Here is a 14,764-nt window from a genome sequence, read left to right on the forward strand (position 1 = left end):
TTGAAATTTTATTGTTTGTTTTCATTGAAATAAAAAAAAATCCTATTACTTTTTAAATTAATGTTGGGGACTTTTCAAATAACTTATACTTAAAAAAACTAAATAATGTTGTTCGCTAAGCTACCTTGTTTATTTATCGCGTGCGTATTGTTTTTTTGCGAGATTCATGCCTCTAATCATTGGATGGTTACTGAAAGTGGCTTAATACAGCCGAGGGTATGATAATAGTTTCCGTTTTAAGTGATATGAACAAAGCTGTACATTAACTTATTAACAATAAAATTAGACCGAAACCTCTACTGTAATCGCTATATATTATTTATTTTATATATTCCAGCTTGACTCGCCGTTTGAAATGGCCCGTCCGTACGATCTTTTAGCATTTTTAAATCAAGAAAAACGGTGGGACAGTATATCAGATCTTTTTAACGATCTTATAAGTAGACAAATCGAGATAGACAAGCTTTGGACTAATGTACGAAAATATACAGATGTTGGAATGCAGATAGCCCAGAATGATGATTGCGTAAAAGCTGGTAATGTTAACATAATAGATTGGTTTGCTGCTCTTCTAGAAGATGGTTCTAATAAAATACATCCAAATGAATTTTTGCTGCCCAATCTTTATTATGGTCCAAACAGCGATATACCTGATTGTAAACGAATATCATCATTGCCATTTAGTATGTCCGCCTTTGAGCACCTTGAGGTAAGTAAGAAATTTTCTATCTCATACTCGCAAATACATATTTTCTTAAAACCCCATTTTTGTAGTAAAATGTTACCTTTACAGTTCTTAAGACCAAAGCTGTTATCTTATTTATATGCTGCTTTTCTTACATTTATAAAAACCATTAAAAATATTCATTAAATGTATATATTATATAATTAATTATTATAGTTACTAAGTAGAATTTAATTATGTCTATATCAGTTTGTGCAAATAACTATAACATAATAGTAGTCCATATTTGCTGATAACATTTCATTTAACTTTTAGAGTCTGAGGTACAGGGTAAATTTAACAGCCAACCCAGAATTTGTTTTGCCAGAATTAATATCTCCTATCATGACACTTGATCAATATGGGCACTGGCTGACTGGGGTGCTTCGTCGTAATAGTTCTTCTTGGCTACATTATCATATGGCATCTTTATATTGGAGGGTTAGAGGCAGTGCAACGAAAGCTGTAGAATGCTCTCGCCGAGCTTTACATTATGTTCCGAGGTAAATAATATAAAAATGTTTATTCCACATCATATTTAAGCATGTGTACGCTAAATCATAAATAAAACCTTTTTTTAGGGATTTTTTTTAACTTGATGTTTCACCAGGTATAATAGAAGCATACATATTATTAACAAATTGTAAGTAAACATACACAAGCTATAAGGGTGAGGAATAAGGATAGGGGTAAAATAAGGTTTTTTTACAAACAATTAATACATGTATATAATGTTATTGTATGTTTTAATTTTTAAATTACATTGTCATGCTTGCTAATAGGCCACATAAATTAATTTTACTTTTTTTTTTTCTTTCAGAGTGTTCAAAGATGTAGCTCTCGGGAGTCTTGGAATGGTTTTACATCGGTGTGGTAAAACAAATGATGCTATAGTTGTACTCAATGCAGCTGTAGAGCATGATCCAAAGAATTATGTGAGTCACTTTTCAATTGCGAATGCTTATACCGTGATTGGTGAATTTAACACATCATTGAAATTTTATGACCAAACTTTAAAATTGAATCCAAGAATGGAATTGGCAATAAGACACAAATATGGAGTGTTATGTCATGCAAAATTAGCAGTCAGAATAAAAGCAATAAGGGAGTAAGTATCATTTAATTTCTAATATACTATTACATAATATATTGGTTATTGATTATTTATATTATAAACCTTACACACAACCTAATTGAATATGTTGTTTGGTAGTTTCAACTTATACAGTTATCTTTGTATATATGCCAGATTTTGTATTTTATTATTACTCCTTTTTGTGTATTTCCAAGTCTGTTTAAAGATTGGCTTAGCATTATATTTTTACTCAAAGAGTGCAATAAAAATATTGTATTTGTTGAGCAAACATGAGAAGTGTTCTCAGCCAAAGAAAGTCATTATCGAGCCAGGGACTAAATTATATAGTTTTTGAATTAATTTGAACAAACATTATCAAAAATCTGATTATTTTGTGAATTTTCACTTGATGGTATGTTTTGGTTTTTCCTGTTTTTGTAATTTTAATGTTTATGCAATGAAGGTAGATTAACTTTCAATTTAATAATGTCCTCCAGACCGATTGGCCAACTACGCAGGAGATATTATAGTTCACAAGTGTGCGCAAACACAGGTGCAATCTCTATTCCCTAACTCTCATAATCCGATGGGACGGCAATCCGACACGACCGGAAATAGTTCAGACGCGGGACCAACGGCTTTACGTGCTTTCCGAGGCACGGGAGTGTACACACTTCCAACCTCCAGACTCCGGGCTGCTACTGAGAATTTTCTGACAGAAAAACCCAATAACTTTTTATTGGCCCGACCCGGGAATTGAACCCAGGACATCCGAGTCTACGGCCTTACATCAAGCAACTAGACCAACAAGGCAGTCGTCTCTCTCGTCGTCAACTTTCAATAAATTAGTGATTTAATTACATCCACAATTGAATAATAAAATGTTATTTGAGTTTTAACCAGTTAGTTAATGACTTTTGATAGCTTACGTGAACTAGCCCATTTTGCTATGGTCTATATGGAATTGTGTGTAATTGAGTGTTTTTTTTTTTTGTTATTGAAGTTGGAATAAATTTCAGAAACTTGAACAAGCTACGTGGGGAATTGAATGATTACAAACAAAAGGAGGCTGTGTGGCCTAATATGCAAGCAGAATTCTTAAAAACTATGAAAAATGGAGAAGATTTTGGTAATATAATATCGCATATAGAGCTGCCGTTAAAAGTTAATTCCATAAATTACTGTCCAACATTTCAACTTATTTATGTTATAATCGATCATTAATTCAATAAGCTACTATTTTTAACGCCTTTTTTTATATACAACAAAAAAAATTGTAGACTGCGAAATATTTTTTTTTTTATTCACCTGACATTTACATTGGTTTTTTAATCAAAAAACAAATTTAATGATTCTGCAAAGCTTTAATTTGATTTAAAGTCTTTATGTCATGAGTATATTAACAAAAATGCTGTTACGGGCCTATTTACATGGTTGGTAGATACTTGCCTTTCACGCCGAAGGTTGTGAGTTCGATTCCCACACAGGACAGACATTTGAGTGCATGAACATGTCTGTTTCTCCTGAGTCTGAGTGTAATTATCTATCAAATCAATCAATCAATCAACAGCCGATCGTTGTCCACTGCTGAACATAGGCCTCTCCCAAGGTGCGCCAAAGCTCCCTGTCCTCCGCCTTCCGCATCCAGTTGGTGCCCGCCACCTTCTTAAGGTCGTCGGTCCACCTGGCTGGAGGGCGCCCTACGCTGCGCTTGCCGATTCGCGGTCTCCACTCTAGGACTCGTCTGCTCCAACGGCCATCGGTCCTACGACATACGTGACCAGCCCACTGCCACTTCAGCCTGCTAATTTTGCAAGCTATGTCGGTGACTCCGGTTCTTTTCCGGATAATCTCATTTCTGATCTTATCCTTCAAAGATACTCCGAGCATAGCTCGCTCCATAGCACGCTGAGCGACTTTGAATTTGTGGACTAGTCCCGCAGTTAGTGTCCACGTTTCGGCACCGTATGTCATGGCAGGTAAGACGCATTGGTTGAAGACTTTCGTCTTCAAACATTGCGGCATAGACGACTTGAGGACTTGACGAAGGTTGCCAAATTCTGCCCATCCCAAGCGAATTCTTCGATCGGCTTCCTTCTCGAAGTTGTTCCTACCGACTTGTATTATCTGTCCTAGGTAGGTATATTCACTAACAACTTCGAGAGGTTTCCCCTCGACATATATCGGTCCCGGCACGACATGCCTATTGAACATGACCTTGGTCTTGTCCAAGTTTATACCGAGACCGACACACCGGGAAGACTCGCCTAGGCTACGCAGCATTTCGGTGAGTTGTTCCAGCGACTCTGCTATGATGACGATATCGTCGGCAAATCGAAGGTGTGAGATGTACTCGCCGTTTACATTGACTCCATACCTAGTCCAATCCAGCGTTTTGAAAACGTCTTCCAACGCGTTGGTGAACAGTTTCGGGGATATTACATCCCCCTGTCTCACCCCTCTGCGCAGTTGGATCGCCTTCGTCTTACAGTCCTGGATGTGGACAGTCATTGTAGCGGCGTTGTACAGACATCTCAGTACCTCGATATTTCTCCAATCGATATGACATCTCTGCAATGAGTCGAGCACTGCCCAGGTTTCGATGGAGTCGAAGGCTTTCTCGTAGTCCACAAATGCCATACACAGCGGCTGATTGTACTCTTCGGTCTTCTGCACAATCTGCCGAACAGTATGGATGTGGTCCACGGTGCTGTAGCCTGATCGAAAGCCGGCTTGCTCTGGGGACTGGAACTCGTCAAGTCGTCTGGCGAGACGGTTTGTGACGACTCTTGAGAACAGCTTATACACGTGACTCAGGAGGGAGATGGGTCTGTAGTTTTTCAAGAGGGTTTTATCACCTTTCTTGAAAAAACAGTACCACCTCACTCCCGCTCCACGTTTCCGGTGTCATGCCATGTTGGATGACGGAATTAAAGAGGCTTGCTAGCTCTTTCAGGACCGGAAACCCGCCTGCCTTAAGCAACTCTGTTGTGATTCCGTCATCTCCCGGAGCTTTGTTGTTTTTAAGCTGTTCTAGAGCCGCCCTAATCTCTCCTTGGTCAACGACCGGGAGCTCGTCGGAGTAATGGCGCATAAGAGGGGCGCGCTGGTCATCAATACTGATTCCCACGGGTTTATCCGATCTTGAAGAGAACAACTGCCCATAAAACCTACTTCTCCGACAATCTCAGGCCTAGAGGTAACAACCCCACCATTTTCAGTTTTAAGTTTTGTCAGACGCGGCCTCCCAAACTTGCGAGCGAACACTTTCGATCCCCGATTTTGCTCAATCGCAGCCTTGATGGCACGGGTATTGGAGCGTCGGAGATCGAGTCGCGTCAGCGTTTTTATTGTTCGGTTTAAGGCCTTATCTGACAAAAACGATGGTAGTTCTCGTCGTTTTCTCATGAGCTCGAGTGTCTCAGCAGAGAGTTTTGGTGCGTTGTCTCTTCTCTGTGGCGGAAAACACTTGCGGGATGTGTTTTGCAGTATTTTGACCAGTATTTTTATTTTTAATTTAACATATTCATGTTTAATATTTGCTTTATTTGACTCCTTTTATGTGTAACAAAAAGCGATAGTGGGCGGAAACAATTTTTGCTACCTATATGTTGCTTTGTATGAAAGTTTTGTTCATCTCAAGTTCACTTTGGGAACTTCCACTATAATACAAATATCATTTTGTCTTTCAGATTATAAAAATAAGGAAAAGAACACTGAGAAGATGTCGCTGATAACGGGTTTGGATATAAAGAAATTAAAAAATTACATAGAGAAAAATTCTCTGATAAAATATTTCATTGACGGTCCATTGTTTAGCGATGAAACATTGGGAAAACAGGGCATTGAAGCTATGGAGACCATTTATAACCTGGAGAAGCTTATTAAGAACATTAATAAAAGTGGTCGCAGTGCCGTCGATATGTCATTCCAGACTGAAAAGCCAATCGAATTAAACAATTTTAATGATAAACCTTCTCCTGCACCATCAATTCCAGGTATATATTTTTACAGATTAAAAATATATTTCTAGAAACATTTTCATTTTAAATAAATGTTTTGAATTAAATTTTAAATTTGAATTGCCCTACTGGTGGTAGGGCTTTGTGCAAGCTCGTCTGGGTAGGTACCACCCACTCATCAGATATTCTACCGCAAAACAGCAGTACTACAGTTTGAAGGGTGAGGCACAAGGACATAACATCTTAATTGGGAATTAAGTTAGGTTAGTGGCACTTTGGCGATGTAAGCGTTGGTTAATATTTCTTACAATGCCAATGTATATTGGCGTTGGTGACCACTTACCATCAGGTGGCCCATATGCTCGTCCGCTTACCTATATTATAAAAAAAAAATTATGGCATGCTACATAGATTTACGTATTCCATGAGATTTGCTAAAAGCTCTGCTATATTAAGCACTACAAACATTTTTTGATAAGTGTATCTTTATTTGACACAATTAAACTTTCCTACTTATAGCTATTTCCTGAAACCGTGATAATTAATACCATAGATTATTATTCAAGATCTCGACCAATGATATCGCGTCAAACTAATGCCAAACTGGTTTATTTTCCACTCTTTCTGTGGTTTGAAAAGGTTATAATTAATATTTGATAATGTCCTTTACTTCAGATAATCCATTTCCGAATGAGGCAAAACCAGTACAACACACCAATGAGAAGAAGGTTACCAAAACTCCAAGAGAATCTCTGTCTGAATATGAAACTGGTATATTTATGTAAGTTTTGAAAAAACAATTTAGACAATTAATCACTAAAAAGGATTGTCAATGAGTGGTTTATGTTCCTTATAAGTTCTTGAAATAATATCTGGGTAAAAAATATCAATGAAGCAATTGATCAGTTGGTGGCAGGGCTTTGCGCAAGCCTCGCATGGTACGCACTATCCAAATATTCTACTGTCAAACAGTATTACTTAGTATTGTTCCGTTCCGGTTACTGCAGATACAAGGGACATAATCTCTTAGTTTCCAAGGTCGGTAGCGCATTGTGAGCGATGGTTTGTAATTTTTACAATGAAAATGACAGGGTGCCAATGACTATAATTAAAAATAAAATAAAATTAAGAAGCACTTTCAATTTAAAAAACTTTTTTTTTTCTTTCAAGGTATGCATCGATAACAATTAATAGAAACGTAGAAGACTTCGATAAGGAGGTTGAATGGCCATCAGATGAACTGTGCATTAATGTGCCGAGGATGCCTAAATATATAGACGCCGTTATTCCAGTTTTCTTGCCTTTTGAGAATAAAGGTATAAGGTGTGTTGAATTCAATGTTAATTTGTCAGATAAAAGTTAATAATTAATATATTTTATTCATATTGTAAGTTATAACTAAGCATACGCGTAATAGATGGCGCTAGTATACTCTTGAATCGCGGTATAGTTTCGCTCAAGTCAAAATTATAATATGTCATACTATTTTTTTTTGTTTTGCGCTTCCCACCAGTAGATGGCATTGTACCCAATCCTAGATCACGCAACCGTTTTGTTTATTTATTTGTACAATACATTTCTTTGCTTTAATTAAATATTGAGTTTAACAACAGTGTGCAGTTTGATTTAATAGTACAAACAAGGACATCTGGTGCCGAAACCCGGGAGGTGTGTGGAATTTAGATGACAGTGTTAAGTGAAAAGTGTTTAAGTGTATGTTCGGGATAAAAACTGTGGACTTTGGTGAGTTGTGTTAAAGACTTATAATTTGGATTAAAAATTGACTTAGAAAAATTTGGGCTAAAAAACACTTAGAAAAATTTGGATTAAAAATTGACTTAGAAAAATTTGCGCTAAAAAACACTTAGAAAAATTTGGATTAAAAATTGACTTAGAAAAATTTGCGCTAAAAAACACTTTGAAAAATTTGGATTAAAAATTGACTTAGAAAATTTTGCGCTAAAAAACACTTAGAAAATTTGGATTAAAAAATTAACTTAGAAAATTTGCATTTGAAAACGCTTAAAAAAAATCATTTTAAAAGAACTTAGAGAGTATTTGGAAATTGTACAATGGAGAGGTTACTAATGAAACAGGAAGATACGTTTGAGCAATTAAAGAAAGCTTTCATAAATTATAAAAAAACACCCAAAGATAGATTGAAAGTAACTTATATCGAATCAAAACTAGAAAACTTAGATAGATTGTTCGAAACCTTCATGAATATACACGGTGATATAGTTGGCAGCATTAAGAGAGAGGAAAGGGCTAAATTGCCATACTTCACCGATGATATGTACACAGGATTCGAAGATATTTATACTGAATACAAAGCTAGAATTAAAGATGATCTCCGATTGTTTAGTGCAAATACCTTTTCACCACAATCACTTGGTCCTGAAGGATCGGTCCTATCGAATACAAAGGTAAAATTACCACAGATCCAATTACCGAAATTTTCTGGACTATATGAGGAATGGCAAACATTTCATGATATGTTCACCTCATTAATTCATCAAAATACTGCATTGAGTCCAGTACAGAAGATGCACTATTTAAAGAGTAGTCTAACAGGAGAACCGGAAACATTACTAAGGAATTTAACCACAACAGATTCTAATTACGAAGACGCTTATCAGCAGTTGATTCGCCGTTATAACAACAAACGCTATAACTGCAACGAAATTATGAAGCGTTTACTCTCACAAAGAAATGCCACTGACTCTGCAAGTTCCATCAAGTCACTACTGGATGTTACATCTTCATCGCTTAAATCATTGCAAAACATGGGCATAGACACCACCTCATGGGATGTAATCGTTAACTACATCGTGGTGTCAAGACTAGACTCAGAGTCAAGAAAGTTGTGGGAAGCAAAAGTCAGTGAGTTAGATTCGGAAACATTACCAACGTGGAATCAACTTGTAAATTTCTTAGAGTCAAGATTCCGGACATTTGAAATGATCTGTGGCAACAACAGGTCCATGGTAAAATCCCCAAATGTACATTCCAACAACACCAAACCAAAGGTGTTTCATTCCACCGCCCAAGAAGATAATAAACGAGCAAATCCTTCTTGTACTATTTGCAAGGGTCAGCATTTGTTATATCAATGCAAACAATTTGCAAAGCAAACTCCTAAAGAGAGAACTGAAGTAATACAATCAAGGAGACTCTGCTTCAATTGTTTTGCACCTACACACTCCGTTAAAGAATGTCGATCGTCAACTTGTTGCCGCCGCTGCGGTAGACGACACCACACTTTGCTGCATCTGGAGAGGAGCGAACTACCAAGTTTACCAGAAGCTCAACCGGTCAATAAGGATAGTATTGAGAGGCAGACACCAGTGATAGCTCATTTGGTTACAAAAAGGAATCAGAAGGAGATGTTGTTGGCAACTGCCATAGTCAGAGCAAGTTCCGCAAATGGGTACTCACAAGTTATACGAGTTCTTATTGATCCATGTTCAGAGGGTTCTTTTATAAACGAAGCAACGACACAATCACTGGGTTTAAAGAGAACCAATATCAATGGTCTAGTCTCTGGTATAGGTGACAAGTTGGCAAGGTCAAGAAGCATGGTGTCTTTAAGCCTAGAGTCAATTCACAACCAAAAATCAAAGCACGCAATAAATGTTGATGCCTACGTATTAACAAAGTTGACATCATTTTTACCAACATGTCAAACAAAGATTACCGACTGGCCAGAAATTAAGAGACTTAGCTTGGCTGACCCTGAGTATGGATCACCTGCAAAAATCGATATGATTCTAGGAGTAGAAGTGTATGAAGACATAATTCTAGAGGGCCTCTTGAAACATCCAACAGAGAAGGGCCCGATAGCGCAAGAGACACAATTTGGTTGGGTTCTATCTGGTCGAGTAAGAAACAATGTCACTTCAAAAAACCCACAATTAGTCGGGTTTCATATAAGAGTAAAAGAGGATGACCTATTAAAAAAATTCTGGGAAATTGAAAGAGAGCCTGATGCAATTTTGAAGAAGTCTACGAAAGAAGAAATCAAGTGTGAGCAATTTTTTGAAGCCACTACTACAAGAGATAACGAAGGTCGATACGTGGTGCGTTTACCTTTCAAGGAACATAAGCCAAGATGTGTTGAAGGTAAGACAAGAGATATAGCCTTGCGTAGATTCCACTACTTAGAGCGAAAATTACAAAATAATCCACCATTATATGAAGAATACAAACGCGTAATTAATGGATACAAGGACCAAAATCATATGGTACAGATTCAGAACATTGAAGACATACATAACCCAAAGGCAGTGTACTTGCCTCATCATCCAGTGATCCGAGAAGATAAAGAGACAACAAGGGTACGCATCGTCTTCGATGCGTCTTGCAAGGGCATGAACAAGGTGTCTTTGAACGATTGTTTTCTTGTTGGACCGAAGCTGCAGCAAGATCTGCGCCACATTTTGATGCGATGGAGACGTCATCCTTTTTGCATAATAGCAGATCTGGTACAAATGTACAGACAAGTTCGAGTAGAGGAGAAGGACACTGACTTTCAGCGCATTCTTTGGCGATCGAACCCTAAAGATCCTATTGAACATTACAAACTTTTGAGACTTACTTTTGGTACTGCCTGTGCTCCTTATTTGGCTGTAAAGGCATTACAACAACTTGCAAAGGACGAAGAAGCACAGTACCCTCGTGCAGCTAAAATCGCTCTTCAGGATTATTACATAGATGACTTGCTAACAGGATGTGAGACGGAGATGGAAGCAGTAGAGATATTTGAAGAAATGAATAACCTGATGAGTGCAGGTGGGTTTTGTCTACAAAAATGGTGTAGTAACAGTGAGAGATTAATGAATCATATTGAAGATGGATGCAAGAGATTAGACCAACCCTTAATTTTCAAGATCAATAATACGATTAAGGTGTTGGGTATTAGTTGGAATAAAACCACTGATAGTTTCGAGTATACACTACAACTACCAAATTTATGCGAACGTATTACGAAGCGCAAGGTTCTTTCTGATATTGCTAGATTATATGATCCAATGGGCTGGATTTCGCCAGTAATTATAACAGCAAAGATATTCATCCAAAAATTATGGAAGGCTAAGTTAGATTGGGATGAGAACTTACCCGCCGAGTTGTATAAGGAATGGTGCTCATTTCGTCAAGATCTGCACAACGTAAGAAATATTGTTATACCAAGATGGTTACAGTCTCATAAGGGTGATAAAATAGAATTACATACGTTTGCAGATGCATCTCAGGCAGCATACGCTGGTGCTGTCTATATGAAAGTGACGGATGCATTCGGCAATATTCATGTTAATTTGGTAACATCCAAAACAAAGGTATCTCCAGTTGAAAAGGAAATAAGTATTCCTCGGCTAGAATTATGCGCCGCCTTGCTCGCGACTAAATTGATTTACGAAGTTTCGCAAATTATGCAAATACCTAAAGAAGATTTATACGCATGGTCAGATTCCACAGTGGTATTAGCTTGGGTCCGTGGAGAACCGACGCGATGGAATACATTTGTTAGTAACAGGGTTTCGGAAATTCATACCATGCTAGATTCCAGTCAGTTCCGTCACATCGAAACAATTAATAATCCTGCAGATTTTGCTTCTAGGGGTATAAAAGGAGCTGATTTAGCTGGTCTCACGCTGTGGTGGCACGGTCCAGACTGCCTGCACCACAACTGTACGTACGATTTTCGCAATGATTTCTCCACATCTATTGAGGAGCGGCCCATAAAGACTTTAACAGCCGTCATTCAATCAGAACAGGAATTTGTCTGGACAAGATTTTCAAACTTAACAAGAATGGTCAGGATTTTAGCATATTGTAAGAGATACATAGGAATATTAAGGTCATCAAGGAAAAATAGAGTAATACTATCAAAAGAACGAAGGATCAAAGAGTTTGAAATTATTACTGTGAAAGAAATGGAAGAAGTTCTTCAGACAATTATAAGAAACACCCAACATATTTATTATGCGGAAGAAATACAACAGATAAAGTCTCATGGAGAAGTTAAAAGAAAAAGTTCATTGCATACTCTCTGCCCCATTTTAGACAAAAATGGAGTCTTGAGAGTAGGTGGCCGTATTAAGGAGTCAGAAGCGAGATTTGATGTAAAGCATCCAGTTATTTTACCGAGTAATAGCCATCTTACTTCATTATTAATAACTGATGCCCATTATAAAACTATGCACGGTGGGCCGCAAATCATGCTAAATTACCTACGTTCCAAGTATTGGATAGTACGGGCTAGAGAAAGAGTTAAAAAATGTTATCGCGAATGTGTTAAATGTTTACGATTTTCCCAACAAAATAACAATCAGCTTATGGGTCAGCTACCAAAGTGCAGGCTGAAACCTTCAAGACCCTTTAAATCTTCTGGTGTTGATTTCACTGGGTTTATAAATATAAGGTTCTCACCTGGCAGAGGATCAAAATCATATAAGGGGTACATATGCCTCTTCATATGTATGTCCACCAAAGCGATACATCTGGAAGCAGTATCGGATTTATCTTCAAAGGGCTTTATTTCCGCATTTCGACGATTTGTATCTCGAAGAGGCCAATGCGTCGATTTATATAGCGATAACGGGACTAATTTCGTAGGAGCGGAAAAGGAGTTAAGAGACATGTTCCTCACTGCCCAATCCAAGCTCCCTATAGAAATCGCTCAGGCACTTGCAAACGACGGAACCTCTTGGCATTTCATCCCACCAAATGCACCTAACTTTGGTGGTCTATGGGAAGCAGGCATAAAATCAGCCAAGACACACCTTAAACGCGTAATTGGAGATTCAACTTTAACTTTCGAGGAACTCTCAACCGTTCTGACCCAGATTGAAGCCTGCCTTAATTCACGGCCTATGACATATTTGAGTGAAGACCCCGGAGATCCACAGCCATTAACTCCCGGTCATTTTTTAATCGGTGAGCAAATGGTTGCGATTCCCGATGAGGCTCCGACTGACGTACAAGTAACTGGCTTGCAGAGATGGAAGCTGACACAAAAGATGGTAAATGATTTTTGGAGAAAATGGTCAGAAGAATACCTGGTTAGCCTCAATCAAAGGTACAAGTGGTTCACGAAGAAGCAAGATCCGGATATAGGCAACATTGTTGTGATTAAGGATCATAACCTACCACCAACAAAATGGTTACTAGGCAAAATAGAACAAAAGCATTCTGGCCATGATGGACTCACTAGAGTATTGACTATTAAAACTAAAAATGGATTGATCAAACGTCCACTCAATAAGGTTTCTATTCTGCCAAGTGCTATTTAATGTATGGGCATTACTAAAGCATAGTATGTAAGTTAGGTTAAGTTATTTTAATAAGACTGTTATATGTCATTTGATATATTCTTGTACTTTGTTTTTGTTTCTGTGTATCACGGTGGGCGGTTGTCATGTAAGAATTTATATAGTTCATATGAACTACCAAAAGAACAAGTTCTTTGGTGGGCGGAATGTTGAATTCAATGTTAATTTGTCAGATAAAAGTTAATAATTAATATATTTTATTCATATTGTAAGTTATAACTAAGCATACGCGTAATAGATGGCGCTAGTATACTCTTGAATCGCGGTATAGTTTCGCTCAAGTCAAAATTATAATATGTCATACTATTTTTTTTTGTTTTGCGCTTCCCACCAGTAGATGGCATTGTACCCAATCCTAGATCACGCAACCGTTTTGTTTATTTATTTGTACAATACATTTCTTTGCTTTAATTAAATATTGAGTTTAACAACAGTGTGCAGTTTGATTTAATAGTACAAGCAAGGACAAGGTGAGATAAGACCGTGAATGTTTAACGAAAAAACTTTTGTGTGAACGTGAACTTATCATTTTGTGTAATACTTTATTTAAATACAAGAAAAAAAGGTTTGATTCTTTGTTAAAATATGATGTACATATATATTTATTTTAACAGGATGCGGTCTCTCCTGACTGAGAAGTTGGGTGTACCGCTGAGTGAGGAGCACGAGCTGCCGTGGCATCCGCCTGTCTGCACGCAGGACAGAGACGCCGCGCACTACGCGCACAAGAAGAACAGGTGAGGTCATCGGCGTACATCTGCACGCAGGACAGAGACGCCGCGCACTACGCGCACAAGAAGAACAGGTGAGGTCATCGGCGTACATCTGCACGCAGGACAGAGACGCCGCGCACTACGCGCACAAGAAGAACAGGTGAGGTCATCGGCGTACATCTGCACGCAGGACAGAGACGCCGCGCACTACGCGCACAAGAAGAACAGGTGAGGCCATCGGCGTACATCTGCACGCAGGACAGAGACGCCGCGCACTACGCGCACAAGAAGAACAGGTGAGGTCATCGGCGTACATCTGCACGCAGGACAGAGACGCCGCGCACTACGCGCACAAGAAGAACAGGTGAGGCCATCGGCGTACATCTGCACGCAGGACAGAGACGCCGCGCACTACGCGCACAAGAAGAACAGGTGAGGTCATCGGCGTACATCTGCACGCAGGACAGAGACGCCGCGCACTACGCGCACAAGAAGAACAGGTGAGGTCATCGGCGTACATCTGCACGCAGGACAGAGACGCCGCGCACTACGCGCACAAGAAGAACAGGTGAGGTCATCGGCGTACATCTGCACGCAGGACAGAGACGCCGCGCACTACGCGCACAAGAAGAACAGGTGAGGTCATCGGCGTACATCTGCACGCAGGACAGAGACGCCGCGCACTACGCGCACAAGAAGAACAGGTGAGGTCATCGGCGTACATCTGCACGCAGGACAGAGACGCCGCGCACTACGCGCACAAGAAGAACAGGTGAGGCCATCGGCGTACATCTGCACGCAGGACAGAGACGCCGCGCACTACGCGCACAAGAAGAACAGGTGAGGCCATCGGCGTACATCTGCACGCAGGACAGAGACGCCGCGCACTACGCGCACAAGAAGAACAGGTAAGGCCATCGGCGTACATCTGCGCGCAGGACAGAGACGCCGCGCACTAC

At 39.1% G+C, this 14,764-nt stretch overlaps 1 protein-coding gene across 1 annotated transcript in view; it reads left to right on the forward strand.

Annotated features, from left to right (window-relative positions):
- The window catches only part of LOC126781651 (tetratricopeptide repeat protein 17), a 26,489-nt gene continuing 11,725 nt past the window's right edge, over positions 1-14,764 (forward strand). Inside the window, exons 1-9 of the mRNA XM_050506595.1 lie at positions 1-216; positions 338-709; positions 1,001-1,227; positions 1,545-1,832; positions 2,819-2,928; positions 5,492-5,797; positions 6,437-6,542; positions 6,932-7,084; positions 13,707-13,829. Of these exons, the coding sequence (XP_050362552.1) occupies positions 106-216; positions 338-709; positions 1,001-1,227; positions 1,545-1,832; positions 2,819-2,928; positions 5,492-5,797; positions 6,437-6,542; positions 6,932-7,084; positions 13,707-13,829 (1,796 nt within the window). The 5' untranslated portion in view covers positions 1-105. The remainder of the gene's footprint in view (positions 217-337; positions 710-1,000; positions 1,228-1,544; positions 1,833-2,818; positions 2,929-5,491; positions 5,798-6,436; positions 6,543-6,931; positions 7,085-13,706; positions 13,830-14,764) is intronic.

This window comes from Nymphalis io, chromosome 4 (assembly GCF_905147045.1).
Source record: "Nymphalis io chromosome 4, ilAglIoxx1.1, whole genome shotgun sequence".
NCBI lineage: Eukaryota > Metazoa > Arthropoda > Insecta > Lepidoptera > Nymphalidae > Nymphalis > Nymphalis io.